Source organism: Phalacrocorax aristotelis, chromosome 3 (assembly GCF_949628215.1).
Source record: "Phalacrocorax aristotelis chromosome 3, bGulAri2.1, whole genome shotgun sequence".
NCBI lineage: Eukaryota > Metazoa > Chordata > Aves > Suliformes > Phalacrocoracidae > Phalacrocorax > Phalacrocorax aristotelis.
In genome coordinates, this window is record NC_134278.1 from 58,663,699 (window position 1) to 58,681,181 (window position 17,483).

At 46.7% G+C, this 17,483-nt stretch overlaps 1 protein-coding gene across 2 annotated transcripts in view; it reads left to right on the forward strand.

Annotated features, from left to right (window-relative positions):
- The first annotated feature begins 2,724 nt into the window (after positions 1 to 2,724).
- Positions 2,725 to 17,483, forward strand: part of RNF217 (ring finger protein 217) — a 59,070-nt gene continuing 44,311 nt past the window's right edge. For both annotated transcript variants that reach the window (XM_075087555.1, XM_075087556.1), the window contains exon 1: positions 2,725 to 3,499. In XM_075087555.1, the coding sequence (XP_074943656.1) occupies positions 2,852 to 3,499 (648 nt within the window). In that variant the 5' untranslated portion in view covers positions 2,725 to 2,851. The remainder of the gene's footprint in view (positions 3,500 to 17,483) is intronic.

Consider the following 17,483-nt stretch of genomic DNA (forward strand, 5'->3'; position numbering starts at 1 on the left):
GGTTTAATTGAAAGTCTACACATGCTCTACAGAAAGTGTAAAATGTGTGGATCTAAAATCGCATTTTAAAACAAGAAGGTTTTAGCAACACAGTCATTCTGGATGCAAATCTGACTCATGGTTTCTCAAAACCTGGGCAACAGCCAGCCTAAGCTACATCATGTAGGCTGTCAGTCAGCAGCAGAGCAGCCTGCTTGGGAGCCACGCATCCAGCCCTGTACGGGCTCCTGCTTCATGCACCCAGGCACCTACCGGCAGTGCACCGGGCAACAGACCCAGCACCCCTCGCTGACCGCTTGTTCTCCCACCAGGTCTCTTGGGGAATAAGCGAGCGCCATGCAACACAGCATCCAATTTAGTTGGATTGTTTGGGGCTTCTGGGGAGTTAGGGTGGTCTTTTTTTGAAAATTCTTTTTCCTTGAGGTCATTCGAATACAAGTCTGTGTGAAGGCATGGTGGGAAAGGCAACCAGTAGGTACTAGTAGGTCTTCTTATGTTTACCTCAGCCCAATATTTATTTCTGTCTAGTACTATATGATTTCATATTTTTTTTAATATGCCTGAGAGAATATATACAGAATATGGCAAAGACTTGTTGCAAAGCATACATATGTCAAGGAGCCATGTGGCAGGGAGTGGCGGGGCCCCCTTGGGGACTGCCAGGCAAGTCCTCACCAGCCAGGGCTGGTCCCACCGCCCCAGCCAGAAGCAGGGCAGGATGGGGGGCACCGGGGGCAGCTGGGGGCGGCACATCTGCCCACTGTTCACAACTGGGACCAGCAGGACCCATGGCCAGGCACAGGCCGCTGCACTATCCTCAGTCCCTAGTCTGGCAGGGCACGGGCAATTCTGTAGCTCGTATTTTTGCCTAACGCTTCCCCTCAGCCAAGTATGATTAGCATTGCAGTCCTGAACTCCCCAGGACCATTTTTCCCCTCCTGTGCTTTAGCACACACATTTCTGAATTAACAGCTGAGCAATGCTGCTTACTCTTGCAATGACGTTGTCTGTCTACTTTTTTTCTTTAAGCTCCAGCTTCTTGAATGGCAGGGCTGCAGGAAACTCTGATGTTTATTCATTCATTAGAAGTTTTACACTTTTTATTTTCAAAGTAAGGTTTGGGAGCATAACCTCTAGAGGCTCAAATAAGAAAAGCTAAACAAACGTATTATTTAAAAGAAATAATTCCTCTGTATGATTTTCCTGCAGGGGTAACTACAGTCTGGCATTGCACAAATTCATTCACACTGACTTTCAGATCAGCTTGGGTCTGGAAGAAATACAGCCTTTTCAAGCCGATGAGCCCCCAAGCCAGCAGATGTTGCCAGTTGCCACACAGAGAGCCTGGGGTGCCTCCTGCTTTCAGCAGGGGAGGGGAGGGCAGGCCCCCCCTGCGGCTTTCTGGGGGGCTCAGCTCCCCTCCAGAATGCATGCATACTTCAGTGCCATGCTGGGCCCTCCAAACCTGGACCGGTCCCAACCAGTGTCCTCGACACGCCGCGCTCTGGGAGAGCTGGAGGGCTGCTGAGCTCAAGCACGGAGCCAGGCAGACGGATGGAGCCGTTCCGGGTCCTGCAGGGCCTGCGTGAGCCTGAGCTAATGAGCTCACTGGCGTTGAGCTGACAGCACACAGACACCCCTGTCATCTCCCCACTTGCAGTCTTCCTCCTCCTCGTACTCTAGCCAGCCCAGCCCCATGCCCTCTCAAGCTGAGCAACCGATTAACTTCTGATTAACACTCTAGACGAAGTTCGGGATGGAAACCGAACTCTCCCTGCGAAGTTACACCGTTGCTGCAGGGTCAGCTCCATGACATCTGCCCGATGTGATGAAGTAACTGCTGATGTCAAGGTCTGGAGATCTCGCCTTCAAGCAGAGGCACTGGCATACTGGCAGACTCTCAGGGCAGAATGCGCAGATGTTCCTCTGAACCCCTTAACTGAGAGCACCTGAACAACCAGACACCGTTTGGGACCTATGTGGATCCACCAGGTTTTAATTCTTTGAATCATTTTTGTGAATGTCACCGTATCACTTGCTTTTCGTGCGCGGCCCTTACAGGCACAGCTTATTCCTAAGGGCACATGGCAAGGCCAGTGGTGCTTCGGCTCGCTACTGTTTGTTTTCTTTGGGGACGGTTTTTAACGGGGTGCTCGCAGCTTGCTCAGAAGACGCTGCTCCCGGCGCGTAACGGCGTTATGGAAGATAAGCGGGTGTTTGCTCCCCAACGTCCCCCCCACCTTGCTTCCCTCCCCTGCTTTCGAGGAGGAGGCGGTTTCAGGGGAGCGGCAGCAGACGCTGCCCCGGCACAAGGAGGGGCGGAACGGGGCGGCGGCCTGTGTACCGGCACACGGCGGGGGGGCGGGAGGACCCGCGGCGCGGGGCGACGCTCGGGGACGTGGCCGTGGCGCGTAGGCAGGCACGCGGTGTTTACGGTTGAATGAGGGGCGAGGCCAAGGAGCGCTACGTCAGAGTGGGGCGGAGGCAGGGGCAGGGCGGGCAGGCTGCAGGCAGGGGCCGGGGCCGGGGCCGGGGGCGGTGACGCGCGGGGCGGGGCGGGGCTGGGCGCGGCCGGGCGCGCTGCCCCGCGGCACTCAGGGGTGCCCGCCCGCCTCCTTCTCCCCGGCATGGGGCTCGGGATCCGGCCGGGACTCCGCCGGCGACGCTGACCTGAGCGGCGCCCGCCGCTGCCGGCCCTCCCCGCCCCGCGGCCCCACAGCCCCGCAGGGAGGAGGCCGGGCGGCGGCGGCGGCCGGCGCCCGCGGGCGGTCGGGCGGCGCGGGGCTCGGGACCCGGAAGCAGAAGCGGGGCCGGGAGGCGGCTGGATGGGAAGGAGCGGCGGCGGGCGGCGATGGGGGAGCAGCAGAGCTCGCTGAGCGCCCCGCGGGCGGCCGCCGCCGCCGCGCCGCCGCCGAGCCCGGCCGGGGGCCCGCGGGCGCCCAGCCCGGAGGAGCCGCCTCCGCCGCGAGAGCCGGCCCCGGGCGGCGGGGCGGACGGGCCGGGGCGAAGCGGGGAGACGTCGCCGCCCGCCGCCGGCCCCGAGCGGCGAGGGGCCGAAGAGGAGGAGGAGGCGGAGGCGGCGGCCCTGGCGGAGCAGCCGGCGGCGGCCCTGGCGGAGGAGGGGCCGGAGCCGGAGGGGGTTAACGGCCGCCGCCGCCCCCCGCGGCGGCACGTGTACTGCACCGTCTACTGCGTGGAGAACGACCGGCCGGTGGCGGCCCCCGCCCCCCCGCACGGCGGACCTGGCCCCGGCGTGGGGCAGCCCCCGGCGCGGCGCGGGGTGGCGGCGGGTGGCGACCCTCTGTCAGCGGGCGGCAGCATCGAGGTGGTGGACTTGTACCTGCTGCCGGAGCCCTTCTCCGGGCTGATCGCGGGGGAGTTCGGGCCGCTGCTGGTGCTGAGCTGCCGGGTGTGCCTGGAGGAGAAGCCCATCAAGCCCCTTTCCTGCTGCAAGAAGGCGGTGTGCGAGGAGTGCCTCAAGCGGTACCTCAGCTCCCAGGTACGGCCCGGCGGGCGCCGCGAAGCCGTGCTGAGGGTTGGGGGGGCGGGCGGGGAGGGCGCTCGGCGGTGCGATCGCCGCTGCCGCCCGCCGTGGGGCCGGGGACCGTGAGGCGCCGGCAGCTCGACCATCACTCCGGGCCGGGCGAGTTGACTCGGGTGGCGTGGGGACCGCATCCCGTCCCGAACGGAGAGCGTTTGGCAGCCGCCCGCCTCTGAGGTGGTAATGTAGCGCCCGGCCGACCCCGGAGCGCTTGCCCGCGCCTTGTTAGGCAGCCGGCCGGGTCGGGCGCTTTTCTGTTTTTAGGCTCTTTCCGTCTTTATAAGGGATTTTTCTCCTTGAATTCTCAAACTCTCCCTGTTAACGTGGCTGGCACCAGCCGCGTTTAACGGGGAGTGCGGGGAACGGTAAGGAGCAGAGTTTGGGAGCGGCAGCGGCCGCCCCTGAGGCGACGCCTGGAGTCGGGCTGGGGGTTTGGGCCGCAGCCCCTCGCACCGCTCGGCGCCTTGTGCTTGCGGGTGTTTGGCGTGCCCTTGGCGGACTCTGCCGCCGCTCGTCCTGCTCCTGTGAGCACACATCGTGTCTGGTGCTACGCCAGTCATGTAAGATGAAAATGGGGGGACGACGACGTGCGGCCATTCGTGAAGAGTCACAGTTACAACAGTAAACAACAACTTTTTATGGAGGGAGAAAAAAAAACAAAGCACAAGAACTTTTTCCCTCCTGGTCAGATAGCTGCTCATCCTGAGTAGGTGGCTACTCATGTATAGGCCGCTTATTTCTTTATCCCTGTTTTGTCAGTCAGGATTGCTGTTTCAAACCGAAATCGTCAGCCTGAAAACAAAGCTCTGCCTTCCCTAGTGTTTTTAGTAGCTTAGTTTAGCATCACAAAACACTTGTGCATTGTTTCTGCCGCTAGTGTAGGCATGCCCTAACCCCAGGGAGCAATGGGAGAAGTATGGGTACGTGGGAAAAACAAAACTAGATAAACCCTTTGCTTACCACCTTTTATGTTTGTATTCAACAGAAGCTTCTGGGACGTGCTCGGTCGAGATGTGCTGCTGTGGTGGTAGAATGAGGTTTTACACCTGTTGGGGCTGGGAGCTGTGCTGGGGCAGCCTGTGCTCCTGCTGGGCTGCGTGCATAGGGACGGGATGGGTGGCCACAGCTACCCCCACGCGCTATAAATAGTTGTCGGGCTGTTCTGACCAGGGAACATTTCACTGCTTGGAAATTGCACGTGCTGGCTGAAGAGAAGCATGTGCTCCTCTCCGGGCATTGGTACCCTGTGTAGCATTTACTGCTGCTGGTAGCATTTGTTCTGGCTAATAGTAAACTAATTAGCATTTTTGCGGACCGCCTTTGTTATGTTTAGATAATAAGGAAGGGTTTAATGTGAGAACTGATGAATGGGAGAAGCAAAGTTGTGTTTCATATGTCTCCTGTAACACTGAGACTCGGGAACACGTAGTAGGACTTCATGCACAGAGCCCAGAATGGTTTGGTTTGCAGTTAAGTGGTGGACTGGAAGCTGTCAGCCAGTTCTTAGAGCTTGTGCCACCTTCGTGTTTGCCGCTGAGGTCATGTGTTGGAATATTGTCTTACTTTGAAACTGGAAATTGCAGTGTGGTGTGATGTCAGGGTGGTCTTCTCTGGCTTCTGCAGGTGCCTGCAGCCAGCTGCTCTACAAGTTGGCACAATGAATTGTGGTAGTTATTCCCCATTAAAACAGGTAGTAAAACGTTTCAAGGAACGGCAGGGCAGAGCCGTCAGTAATGACCTCAGATGATGAAATTCAGATGTCTGCATTGTAGGCTTAAACACTGAATTCAGGTATCCACGCTCTTATTTTTTTTTAAATCAGTGAGGAAAAAGAGGTGGGGTTAGGGTATAATTTGTCTAAAAGAGTTGAAATGCCACTAGATGTGCCTGTTTTGTCCTGTTTGCTTCCTTTGAGTAAGAAGGGGTGTAGGGTCTTACAAGGCTTGAGGAAAAAGTTGTAACAGAGTGAGATTCTGCCCAAACACCAAATAGGTTTGGTATTAGCTGTGAGCTAAACCAATACAGAAGGTAGTCTACAGTGATCCATGGAAGTTATGTGATCGAGTAGCTAAAGCCATAGTGAAGAACTCTTCTGCAAGGTTTAGGCTGGACTGTTGGAGGATGACCTAGCAGCTTGGTGGCTGGAACAGCTGGCTGGCCTGGGCCCCATGAAGTGGGTTTAGCATTGGCCAGCTGTTGGATGCATAGGCAAGGATGTCCTCTTCAAGGAGGCCACAACTATTGCTGAACACTCTGCAAAGCTTATCCCAGCAGCTATTAAAAGGTCTGCTTGGCAGATAGCCATATGGGTACTTACTGCTGAGCATAGAAGATGGAGCAGGGATACAGATGTGGAGGAGGGGATGTGTGCAGCAGGGATACCGATCTTGAGGAGGGAGATTCACAGAGCACTTCTGTGGGTGTGTTGTTATAGATGCTGTTATCAGGCAGAATTTTAGTTGCTTGATAGATTTGTTCAGGGAAAAAGGAAACAAAATACTCTCAAGTAACAGTCCTGTGTGTTCTTTCCCTATCTTCCTTTTTTGAAAAGAACAAGAAAGTGATATTTCTTTGAGAAGAACAAAAAGTGATGTATCCTTCCTTTGTGCTGTGGAAGGACCCTGTGACTCATTCTGAGGAGAGAGAAAAGGCTTCTCCATGTCAGTTATGTTAGAGGAGTTTCTGGGAAGGATGAGTGGAAAGGCAGTATAGGATAGAAATGTCACCTTTCATCTTTAAGACATAGCACTTCATGTAGCAAAGAAAAAAAAATTTACTGAAAATTCAAAAGGAGTAAATGTTGTCAAACAGAAACAGCTTTTCAGTTTTAACAGATTTTTCACTTCAGGTACAGGCAGCTTGATCTAGGGATGTACCTGAAACTCAAAACAAACCAACTGAAACACAAAACCCCAAGCAGCAATATGCGCTGTTAAGATCTGGCTTCCTTGTCAGAGAAGTAGCAATCTGTGCCCTTTGTTTGAGAGGACATTGGCTGACTCTGTCTCTGGAGAAGCAGTGGTCTTTCATGCTGAAAATGTGGAGTATGTTGGCAGAAGTATAATGCTTAAAATAATTCATGTTGCCTTTAATATCTGTGTGTGTGTTTTCCCACTGAAGAAAGATGGATTCTTGATGATGGTTTCATTGTGATTTCTGAAATGATGGTTAATGGAGTAGCAAAGTAAAACCCTGTTAATGCAATCTGCCCTATTCTATGCAAACACATAACAGCATCAGAGCTTCTGCCTTGGAGCCCTTTATAGATAAGAAAATCAACTGAAGTTTTAGGCATTGTTGAAGATTATCCAGATGAAAACACTCCCGCTACAGAGTTTGCTTGTAGTGTTACTGGCATGCTGGAAAATGAGGGTAATTGATTTAGGAATGTCGCATCTGAAGGTCCTTAGAGGTTAATTCCAGTCTTTCTTATCACTGGCACCTTCCTGCATAATCCCTTTCAAAGATTTAATGGCTGGAGCAGAAGCTCAGCAGGCGAGCCTGGAGCACCCAGGCTGATCTGGAGCCTGACTTTTGGTAAATTGCATAACTTCATCTCTGCCTCAATTTAGCTATTCTCCTGGCCTAATACTCACAGACCCCTCAGGGCTTTTCAGGGTCTGACTATGGCCAGTTTATCTACCATTCAAAACAAAATTACTATTACTTTATTCTCTTGGACCCAGAGAAACTGAGAGAGGGGAAGGTATGGGTGATGGGTTAGCATGAAAGAGGTTGTGGCTCTTGCACCTCAGGACCTGATATGGGTCCCAGAGAGCCTGGGTCAGGTCCCAGTAAACCGTAGCTTCAGGAATTGATGCAGCCCAAAGCTGTTCTTTGTTGTTACGTTTGATCACAAACATCAAATGGATGAGGCTGAAGAGTGGGAATGTTTGAAATGTCAGTGCTCTTCCAGGACCGTGGTGCTCATGGAGGCCATCTTCATGGGCACTCAGGTATGTGCCAAGTGAGGTTGGGGTCAGCAAGGTGGGGGAACTGTTTCCCCTTTGTCTGGGAACTGTGGGCTTCTACAGTCGTGCACCCAGCATACAAACTGGGGACAGGGGAGAAGAACAGGGGTGCTCAATTTCACAGATGTAGTATTGCATTCACATCTCCTTCAGTTCCCATTTTCCTCTCCATTTAACATAGCACCAAGCCTGGGTTATTCCAGAAACTGTGTTCAGACATAGGTTTGCTACGTGAGTGATTCACTTTTTAACATCTCCTTGCTGCTTGTATGTCTGAGTCATATTTGCACCTGGTTCTGCTTTTTGTCCAGTTGTGTGTGGACAGTGGGATGGTGGGAGTGGGGTTTGTTTGGAAATTTTCTTTAAAAATAAACGAATAGGTATGGGAAGAATTTTTACTTGAGAGGGAGAAGACCTAAAGTTTAACTAGGTTTTTATATTTAACTTATCCCAGCCTGGTAAAGAGGCTAAGGTTTATATGTGTTTTCTCATCTCCCTAATCTGTAATCCTGACAAGTGCTATTCAGAACAACAAACTCGCTCTTCACTTTTTAGCAAGTATTGTCTAAACCAAAATAACATTTGCTGTTTCCTAATATCTATAAAGTACAACATGTTCTCTAATAAATATTTGAAGCTACATGTATGTCATTGTATCTATACTTTTTTCACTTTTCCTATAAAGTGGCTGTGAAAGTTTTATAGAAACCTTAGTGATTTGACTGCCTGCTTTTTCTACATGCAAATTAGGAAACCTGATAATCCAGTTTTGATCCTATACTCATTAGTGATGCTTTATTTTGTAAATCTTATAATTCTTTGGGAGCAGTCGTTCTTACAGTAAAAGACTTCGGGTGAATTAATTTAAACAGCATACTATATTCTCAGTCAGATATGATGATGCTTTAATTATAGGAACTCCAATGAGATTAGTGGCCATGAGTAAATTGGAAGGGATTGCTAGGGGTGGGGAGGGGCTGCATCCAACAGCATTTTGTGCATGGCTGGTTTTGGTGGGACTAAAATCCAGGTCTCCTCTCCTGAGCGTCAGCTGCGGAGGTTGTCTTCCCTTTGCCCGGGACCTGCTACCAGTCTTCCTCTCTCTGTGACCTGAGATCTTGTTTTTGACCCCTTTCTTTTCTGTGCATGATCTCTTTCTGAAAGACCTGGGCAAAAAAAGCAGCAGACTGTTACAGTTAGGATTTTTGTGGGGCATGTGATTATAAAGCCACGTAGTGAAGAGGAGAATTTAGGAGCAGGCTGTATTGCCTAAAACTAGTACTGGCTTGGAGCTGGAGGGGCTTGACACCTGTGTGCCTCTTCAGGTGTCTGACGGTATCTTATAAATGATACACCTTCAAAGCTGTAGTCTGGTTGCTGATGAAAACCAGCCAGCAGAAATGTAGGCACCAAGTGCTGAATCATCTGATGGTTAATAAGCTGCTTGTGCCCTGAGTCAAACCAGAGCTCAGAACGGCCACTGTCATTCAGTGGGGGAGAAGCTCTGTGTTTGCAATTGCTATTAATCCAAAAACATACTCTGACACTAGCTAGTGAGTTGCTAGGATGGCTGCTGACTGGCTACCAGGAGCTGGTGGCAGGACGAGTGGCCACCCTCCAACTGATGTTGCAAGAACACAGAGGTTTCCAAAGGAGGAAGAGAGGTGCAGGAAGAGAAGAGTCTATATTTATTACCTGCTCTATTACAGGCTTTCTAAACCAAATCAGCTGCTTCAGCCACTGTAACATGGCTATGTTCTGAGTAGAGGGAGGAGGCAGATAGACCTGGTCCATCAGCTGTGAGCAGCCTGTAAGCTGCAGAAGGACCTAAACCTCTTCACTGTTATTTTCAGCAAATAGCTTCTGAAAGTCTGTACTGTTCTTCTGCTGTGTTGTATGCAGAGGCAGTGCTGAAATGTTGCTGCATAGCCAGCTGTCCAAGGGTTACTGTCACAGCTCAGGATAATGCCCAAGTACCTTTAAGATCATGAGCATTCATCTTTAAGGTTGCTAGGCATATGGCTGGCTTTTAGTCACTCTTGAATGCTTGTCGATGGATCCAGTTTGGGCCAAAACTTGTTTGGAACAACATTTCACAAAATTAAGCATAGCTGGAAATACTTTTAAATTCTTTTTGAAGAAAAGTAGTTTTGAGCAATGTTCTTGAATGGTAGTACTGCCTAGTTGTCCTAGTGTGTGTGTCATCATGCCACCACTTTGTGTGGTATGTTTGTTCCCTCTGTCGAAGTAGCTGCAAGCTTACCCTACATGGATAGCTATGACTTCCTCTTGTTTGGATAAGTCTTTGCCAGATGTAGGACTGGAATAGGTGGCCATAGAGTGAAGGGGGAAAAGAGTGGCTGTTCTTACAGCTAAGATGATTTCTGTTAAAATTCTAATCTGTAGGATCAGAGATGTTGGGGCTAGAAAAGATGGTGCCACCTTTGAACAGCAGCAGGAAGGGTTTTGCTGATGGGGGAAAGCCTGAATTCCTGGGGTGAGCATAAAGGGTGTCATGAAATTGTTGATGTTGGTAGCAAGGGGTGAGGTTAAACGGCAAGTCCTCTAGTGGTGCTGTGAATTTGTTGGTGTTGATAGTAAACCTGATTTTGAAGGGTAAAGACTTCCTATTAATGTGAAATTGCAGTGGGAGATGAGAACTGATTTGTTTTAACTTGGGTTGAGGTCCGATTTTGAAAATGTGGAATTTCTGGGAAGCAGAAGCCCTGCTTGTCAGCTATCTCCCGTGGCCAGTGTGTTGTACCTTGCTGGTCGGTCGGAGGTGTTGGCATTGGGGACTGTAGACAGGGTGAGCCATGAGAAAGGACACTGTCTGTGGTGTACCTTCCCTCCCACTGCTCCCACCAGCTGCTCCCAGGAGCTACCAGATGCAGGTATGGACTCAGTCCAGGAATTTTAAAGTGAAATGAGTTGAAAAGTGAACTGTTGGGTTTTAATTGCCCAAACAAAGAGAAATGAAGGAGTTAAATGGTGGTTGGGAAGGCCTTCAGCTCACCTCTGCCTGGTTCCTCTGTTTCTCCACCCAGAGCAACTCTTCTTTCAACTGCTCTGGGGCCTCTTGGCCCTTCATTCCTCTCTTCTTCTTGTACAAATATCTCGCTTCCTGCTGTCTAAACCAGCCAGGCTCAAGGAAAGTACGTATCTTACAAGACCAGGATGTAAGTACATTGTCGAAATGATTAAGAGTCGTAAGGGATGTAATTTCTTCAAAAGAATTTTAACTGGTGAAGAAGGGCATTATTTACCCACCCTTGTTACACTGGTTTATCTGTCTTTCAGTATGCTTTAGCTGCTTGTGCTTGTTTATCTTCCTCTTTTTTTTTTTTAACACTTTCTTTACAAATTCTGTTTAAAAAAAACCCAGTCCTTGCCTGTAGGATTTTGTTAGCCAAGTACCTATGACTTTTTTCTAGTATAGTCTATATTTTTTTCTAGTATAGAAAAAGTGACGAATTTATCTAGTGATGAAGAGGCTATTTAAACTTTGAGTCCATTTTTAAGTACTTCAAAAACTTTTGCTAGGCAAAGAAATGCATTTTATTTGGAAGTTAATGTGAACATAAAAGCAAAAGCATTCCTGTTGAACAGCCAGTTCTTAAATGTACATTTTTCTGCTGTGGCACGCATATGTTTACTGTATAGGTGAATAAAATTTGTGACAGCAGTTACTTTATGTAAGTGAAATAGGAAAAAATTAGAATGAAGAACAAATTCAAGACTTTACTCATAAAGAAGACTTTATGGATTTCTGTGCATAAGGTCAAAAGTGTAACAGTTTAAGGCAGATTTGGAACTGGACCTGAAATAGCTTCAAGTCCACGTTTACCTGAGTAGCTACCTCTCTGCTTCAATTTAAGATTGATGTATATTTTCCTTGACAAGCTTGTTGTGATGTATGGTTGCTCCTGTTTATTTACTTAATTGTGAGAAAGGCTGTGTGCTTCCTAGATTACAATTTCATGAAAAGATAAATTTCTAAAGCTATCCCACTTCCTTTTCCTTATGACCTTGCTAGTAGACTGTAGTGCACTTATAAAACATCAAGTGTCTCTTTTATAAGGAATATCAGATTGATATAATAACAGAAGTACTTTCCCCCTTCTCTGGACTTTTTTCCCCCCAGCGGTGTTTTTATTAAGTACAGTACAAACTATATTGGATATAGTAGCGGAAAACAGAAAGGATGGAGTTTAATATTCTCAAGCCTAGTTATGCTGATGTTGTGCGTTGTTTTCTACCACTGACATGGTACGAATGGCAGCAAAGGCAGGTACCTCTCTAGTTTAGTTGATTTGGTTCCCTGATCTTGTAGGAATGGTGGTGTATCCACTCAGGGATGTAGGATGGGGATCTGACTGACTCTGTCCCTTTAGCCTGTAGGAAAGGGAAGTTCTATCCAAACTGTTTGAGCTGTGATGTGGCTCTGTGGGGTTGCTCACACAATACAAGGAAGGAAGAAGAGCGAGAAGACTATTGCCAGGATGGGAATGGCTTGATGATGTTGTAAAAATCAGTTTGCCCCAGAAGGTGGGCTTGCTCAGGGTAAGCTTTTGTAAAACAAAAGGGAATCATGAGGGCTGGTGGCCTCCATATATAAGGTGGATCTTTGGCCTGTGTTTAAACCTGCAGCTGAATACTGGCCAGTTATTGTGGTAAATGGTGGCCAGAAAGTGAAATGGGACTAGCTCTATTTGTGGCTTCCTATTGGATGAGGGCTAGCAGGAAATAAATCTAACCTTGAAAAGGAAAAAAAAAATACTTTAAACACAGCTTAAAGTACAGAACTTACAGGAAAATAATGGGTTAGTGCTTTACTGGACTGCTGCAGACTTTTATACCCTACAGGTAGCTAAGAGGGGTGGAGTAGGTAGATGCAGTGTGCCATCTGTGGCATGATTACAGAGGTGCTGTGAGAAGTGCTGATTTCCTGAACAGGCAAAATGAAGTGATTTGCTACTGTCAGTACTATTGCTGCTGTATGGGGGCAAATAAATGGTGGGAGAGAGCTTCTTAATGCTTTCAGCTATTTTAATGTTGCTTGCTGTGTGAGTGCGCTTTGGGGAGAGGACTCCTTGTGCATTTCCATTCCAGCACACCTGTGCAGTGCCAGGAATAAGTTGTCTGCTTAGAAGTACTCTTTTGGAGGTCTTAGGGCAGCAGGTATGTAGACTGCTCAGTGCTTTTTCAAGTGCATGTGCAGCTCGGTTACACAATAGCTTGGAAACTTTGCTTAGTTAACTTTATGGTATAAGCATGCATCTTAAAAAGGGGAAAGACTGTGCAGTTTAAAAGTTTTTTTGGAATGGATGGATCCACAAAACAACAAACATGCCCCATAGTATTTAGATGCCAGGTGTTGCATACCAACTACAAAATGTAGGTGTTAGGACTCCAGGCAGAGTTATGGTGGTAACAGTATATTTTAATGTGGCAAACTAATCCTACTCGGATTAAGGCAGAAAAACAATTGTAAAACACTGGAGTTCTGTCTAAATGTTGTTGCTGTTAGAGGCTTATGAGTATTGACATATACACAGCCATCTAGACCTCAAAGTGGCCCAAGTGAAATACGTTATTAAAATCTGGATATTTCAAAGTACACACATCTGGTCCCCATTCATCTCACATAGGGGCAGTTGTATTTCTCAGTAATACTTAGAGTGGTTTTCAAACTTCTGAAGATGCACGTTCTTTCAAGGTATTATATGGCATTGTAACTTTCTTCTAAATTACTAGCATCTCCCCAGTCTCTTCAGTTTTAAACCTTCCTTGCCGTGAGTTGTGACTATTACTGATGGACATTGCTGAGTGCTTTTGCCCCAGTGAAGTAGGTATTTCATGTGATGGCTTGATTTGTCATTCTTTTTTTGAGAGTAACTCAGCACATCCTGCCTGAAGTATTCCAGAGTGTAATGCTTCATGAGGACCTCACCCAAGCCAAGACAGGTAGTGTGAGACAAGGCCAAGCCATCGCTTCTGGTAAATGAGTTCTGGATCTCATTCTTTTTCCTTCTATATCAAGAAAAGTAGACCTGTCTACATTAATTTTAGCCAGCAGTACTGCTCAACCCAACCTGCAGCTTGTTCCCTCCTGTTTCTTCATCATCTGATCCACCAGCAGAAAAAAAAACCTGGTTTAAAAGTAACCTTTTACAAACATTTTTTACTTTTTCTAATCTTACTAAGTCCCTAATTGTCTCGTGCACCACATTGAAATGTTTATTCCACCACAAGGTGGTATTGAATAAAGTGTTCACGGATAAGAAGGGACATTTATTTTGGCGACTGTGACAGCCTGACAAGATGACTGAAAAGGCAGCGTGAAGGAAGGGGACAGAACATGTTCAAAATGACAGCATGTGGAGGTTTTAATTGGAGCTTGATGAAATTAAACCTGCAATTAGGTCCTGTAGCTGCATCATTTCCTTTTTCACAATCCAGACAGAAGTCATGGCTTGCCCAGCACCTGAAGGTGCGTCTGCACCCACAGCATTTGCACGGGTGTGGTGGCACGGTCCAGAGTGCTTCTCCAAGCTGCTCGCAGCGCTGAGATTCCCAGTCCAGGCCAGGCTGGTACCCACCAGTCTGGTGTCTGCTGCCTCTGGCATCATTAAATAAGAAGCTCTCAGCTAGCTGGAGTTTTAAAGCACCCCCAAGTGTTTTACAGCATAGAACAGATTATTCTTAAGGCAGTTTCACAAGCAAAGTTTTTCATGTGAATATTTTTGCAGATGGGGAACCTCTTTTTTTTGATCTTGATTGTTTCAACAGGTTTAGTTTGCTGCAGCCAAACAGTTCCAAGTATGATTATTATTTTCTTGAGAGAATTCTTTCCTGCACCAAAGAGCTCTCAAAAGAAGTTCCTTGTTGCTCCTCATCTCTTTGAATAACAAGTGAAAAGATGCAGAGCTCAAAATGATATACGGATTTTTGGGTTTTGTGGGGTTGTTTTTGGGGAGCAGGGTAGGTGGGACTTTTTCCTTTTTTTGCAAAGACACAGAATGCCTGAAGGTTGTTATTAAATGTGATGTTATTTAAAAATGCACAAGAGAAAAAGATGCAGTGCTGTCATGGAAGAACTCGTATGCATCATCTTGAGATCTTTGCTTGTGAAGGTTGTTTTTGAAGTTGGTCATACAGTCTCTTGGTACAAGTACAAAAAAAACCTTTTTTTGAAGACAACCAAAATCGATTCATTACTATTCCAGTATATTCTTTTCCACTCTAATTGATTTTTAAAATGTTTTTGTATTTTTAATGGGTTTTTTGGTTTTATGCTTTTGACCCATAAAAATTTTAAGCCTGTTTTTACAATGAATATAGGATTTTTTTTTTTAGCATTATGTAGTTCACACTTCTAGCATGTGCATTGGCATGAATGGGCTGTAACTACAGCTTTCACAAGCTAGAAGCATGTTTGTTAGTGAGAAGTACTGGGATGTTTGTTTGGGGGAAGGGGAGGAGACAGGGAGGGGGGACCCTGTCCTTGCCTCAGTGATGAACTGGCACCAGATGGTAAGTTTTCTGATACTACCTTACCGTTTAGCTTGTATATTGAGTTTTGAACTAGGAGAATTTTGTTTTATCAGTCCTTATGGTGAAAAGAAAGATCAAGGAAGAAGTTTTTTGATTTTCATTTTTCAAGTAGGAGCCCTCCTGATTGTTGGAACATTAGTAGGAGGCAGCAAATCTGGGTTAATGATGACAGATGATGCAAGTGGCTAATAATGATGGAGCCACTAAAAAGGTGAATGCAATTTGATGTAGTGGAGAGAGGAGAGCAATGAGGCCATTGTGTGAGGCGAAGCTTTATTTGGAATCTTGGGCACCAGGGTTTAATAAAAAATGGCAGGAACTGGGAAGGACTGCAAGGAGAAAAGTGCTATTGCTCAGATGCAGAACTGCTTATTTTAGTATAACAACTGGGAGGAGAAACAGCTTCCCTCTCTAAATGCAAGAGGGTGTAAGCTGGGTAGGACTTCTAAAGAAGTTTTGGCACAACACAAACTGTAAAAATTGTAATGAATTAAGTTAGGCTAGAAATCAGCACGAGCCTATATATTAGCCTGTATGTTTGGGATAGAAGGGAAGGACCTGGGAGAGTCATTCCAGTCTCTGAATTTGGGAAGAAGGGTGCAGTATCTGAGCAGTTATCAAAGCCAGCACCTTTGTTCTCAAAAAGAACTGGCTATGTGGCACCATTATGCGCTGAATTTTGCCCGGTTGAATGGGAAGGCCGCTTGCGCTTCTCAGTGCACTTTATTGAGGAGAAGGTTGAGTCCACTGAGGAAATAGTAGAATTATTGTATTGTCTGGTGTTACTTTTTTAACCATTGAAAGCAGCAAGGGGTTTTCTAACACTCAATGTGTACCTGCAAGCAGTGCACTTCAAACCATGCTTTGTGTTTGGTATTTATTGGTCTATAAGGAATCTGAAGTCAAATGTCTCGCACTGTTTTTAGGAGATAGGACTTTTAAATAAATTTCAAAATTGTGTTTTTGAGACTGGTTTTGGTTAGATGGATCTGGCTGAATCAGAGCAATTTCCAAGTAGTCCCCTGCCTCAGCTGGGGGAGGAGACTGCATTGCTGTTACCTGAGTTGACCTAGGCTATAGAGGGTGTCTTTGTGAAATAACTCTCCAAGGGAATTCGTGCAGGCTGTTGTATAAAGAAACTTACAAGAGAGAACAATTAGCAAAGACGAGTGATTGTTTTAGTTTCCACATATTGCTTTTATGTGAAAACAATGAACAGAATATGTGGTTATGGTACCAGAGAAAAGCTATGTAGCACTAGAAAACAGTCTCTGAAATTGGGTGGTTTGGGTGTGGGGTTTGTTTTGAATGTTTTTGTGTGAAATTACAGTTACCAGCTGGGTGAATGTACTGTAAATTACTGGAAGGTGGTAGCTGGTTGTTGTTGAACTTCCTTGTCTTTCTGTTAGTCTCTAGTTTAGCTGTATGATTCACTTGACAGGCTGCATCCTCATCATTCTGGATCTATCTCCTGATGTCTCATTCTAAGGTATTTTTCCTTCCAGTTTTTGATACCAGTATCTGACAAGTTTTGTGGAAGGGTTTTAGCATCCTTAAAGTACTTATGTTGCCTGCCAGGTAGTCTTTTGGTAGCTTGAGATGATTGCACGGTGATTTATTTGGGATTCAGGTGAAATCCAACCTGGTTCTGTGCCTGGTCTGGTGTCCCTAGGAAGGAGCTTTGCGGCTGAGATGCAATAAATGTTGAGTTTCTCTATTCATCACTGAGTATACCTGCAGGCTGCCTGAATTAACTTGTTCAAGCTGTTATCTCTTTATAGGTGCTATATGCAGAAGCTAGATCCACAGGGAAAATCAACAAATTTTGCACAGGGGTAGAGGGTGGATACCCAAGTACATGTATCTTGTGTCTTTAATGTTCTGTATTTGTTTACACCTTTGAAGATGTGTAGCATTAAAGAACACTTTTATTCAATTCTTGTTAAATTAGGTTTATACAAGACTAAACTGGTCTCCTGCAGGGTTTTAGTTTCACATAGTGTCTCTGAGTTCACCAGTGAAGACTGGGAAGATACATTTCATGGAAGCACTAATCAATTTAATTTTTGGCTCTGAAAACAGTATCAGGCACTAATCTGATCATGACAAGCCTACTTCTGGATTTGAATAAACCTTACACAAACATGAAGACTGATATATGCTGACACCAACGGGCAATGAAACATGAAAACTATTTCTGAAAGCTGTAAGCTTATAATTTTTAATGGATTATATGTAAGCCATGGTGGGAAGACTGGTGAGACCTATATCTGGAATACACCAAATAGTAGTATATCTTGAAAACGCTGAAGAAATAAGGAAAGGCAGATAAAATGAAGAAAATGTCAGGCCGATACGTATTTTGAGTGGGTTATAAAACCTTTATTTATGGCAGGAAGTTGAGCTTCTTCGGA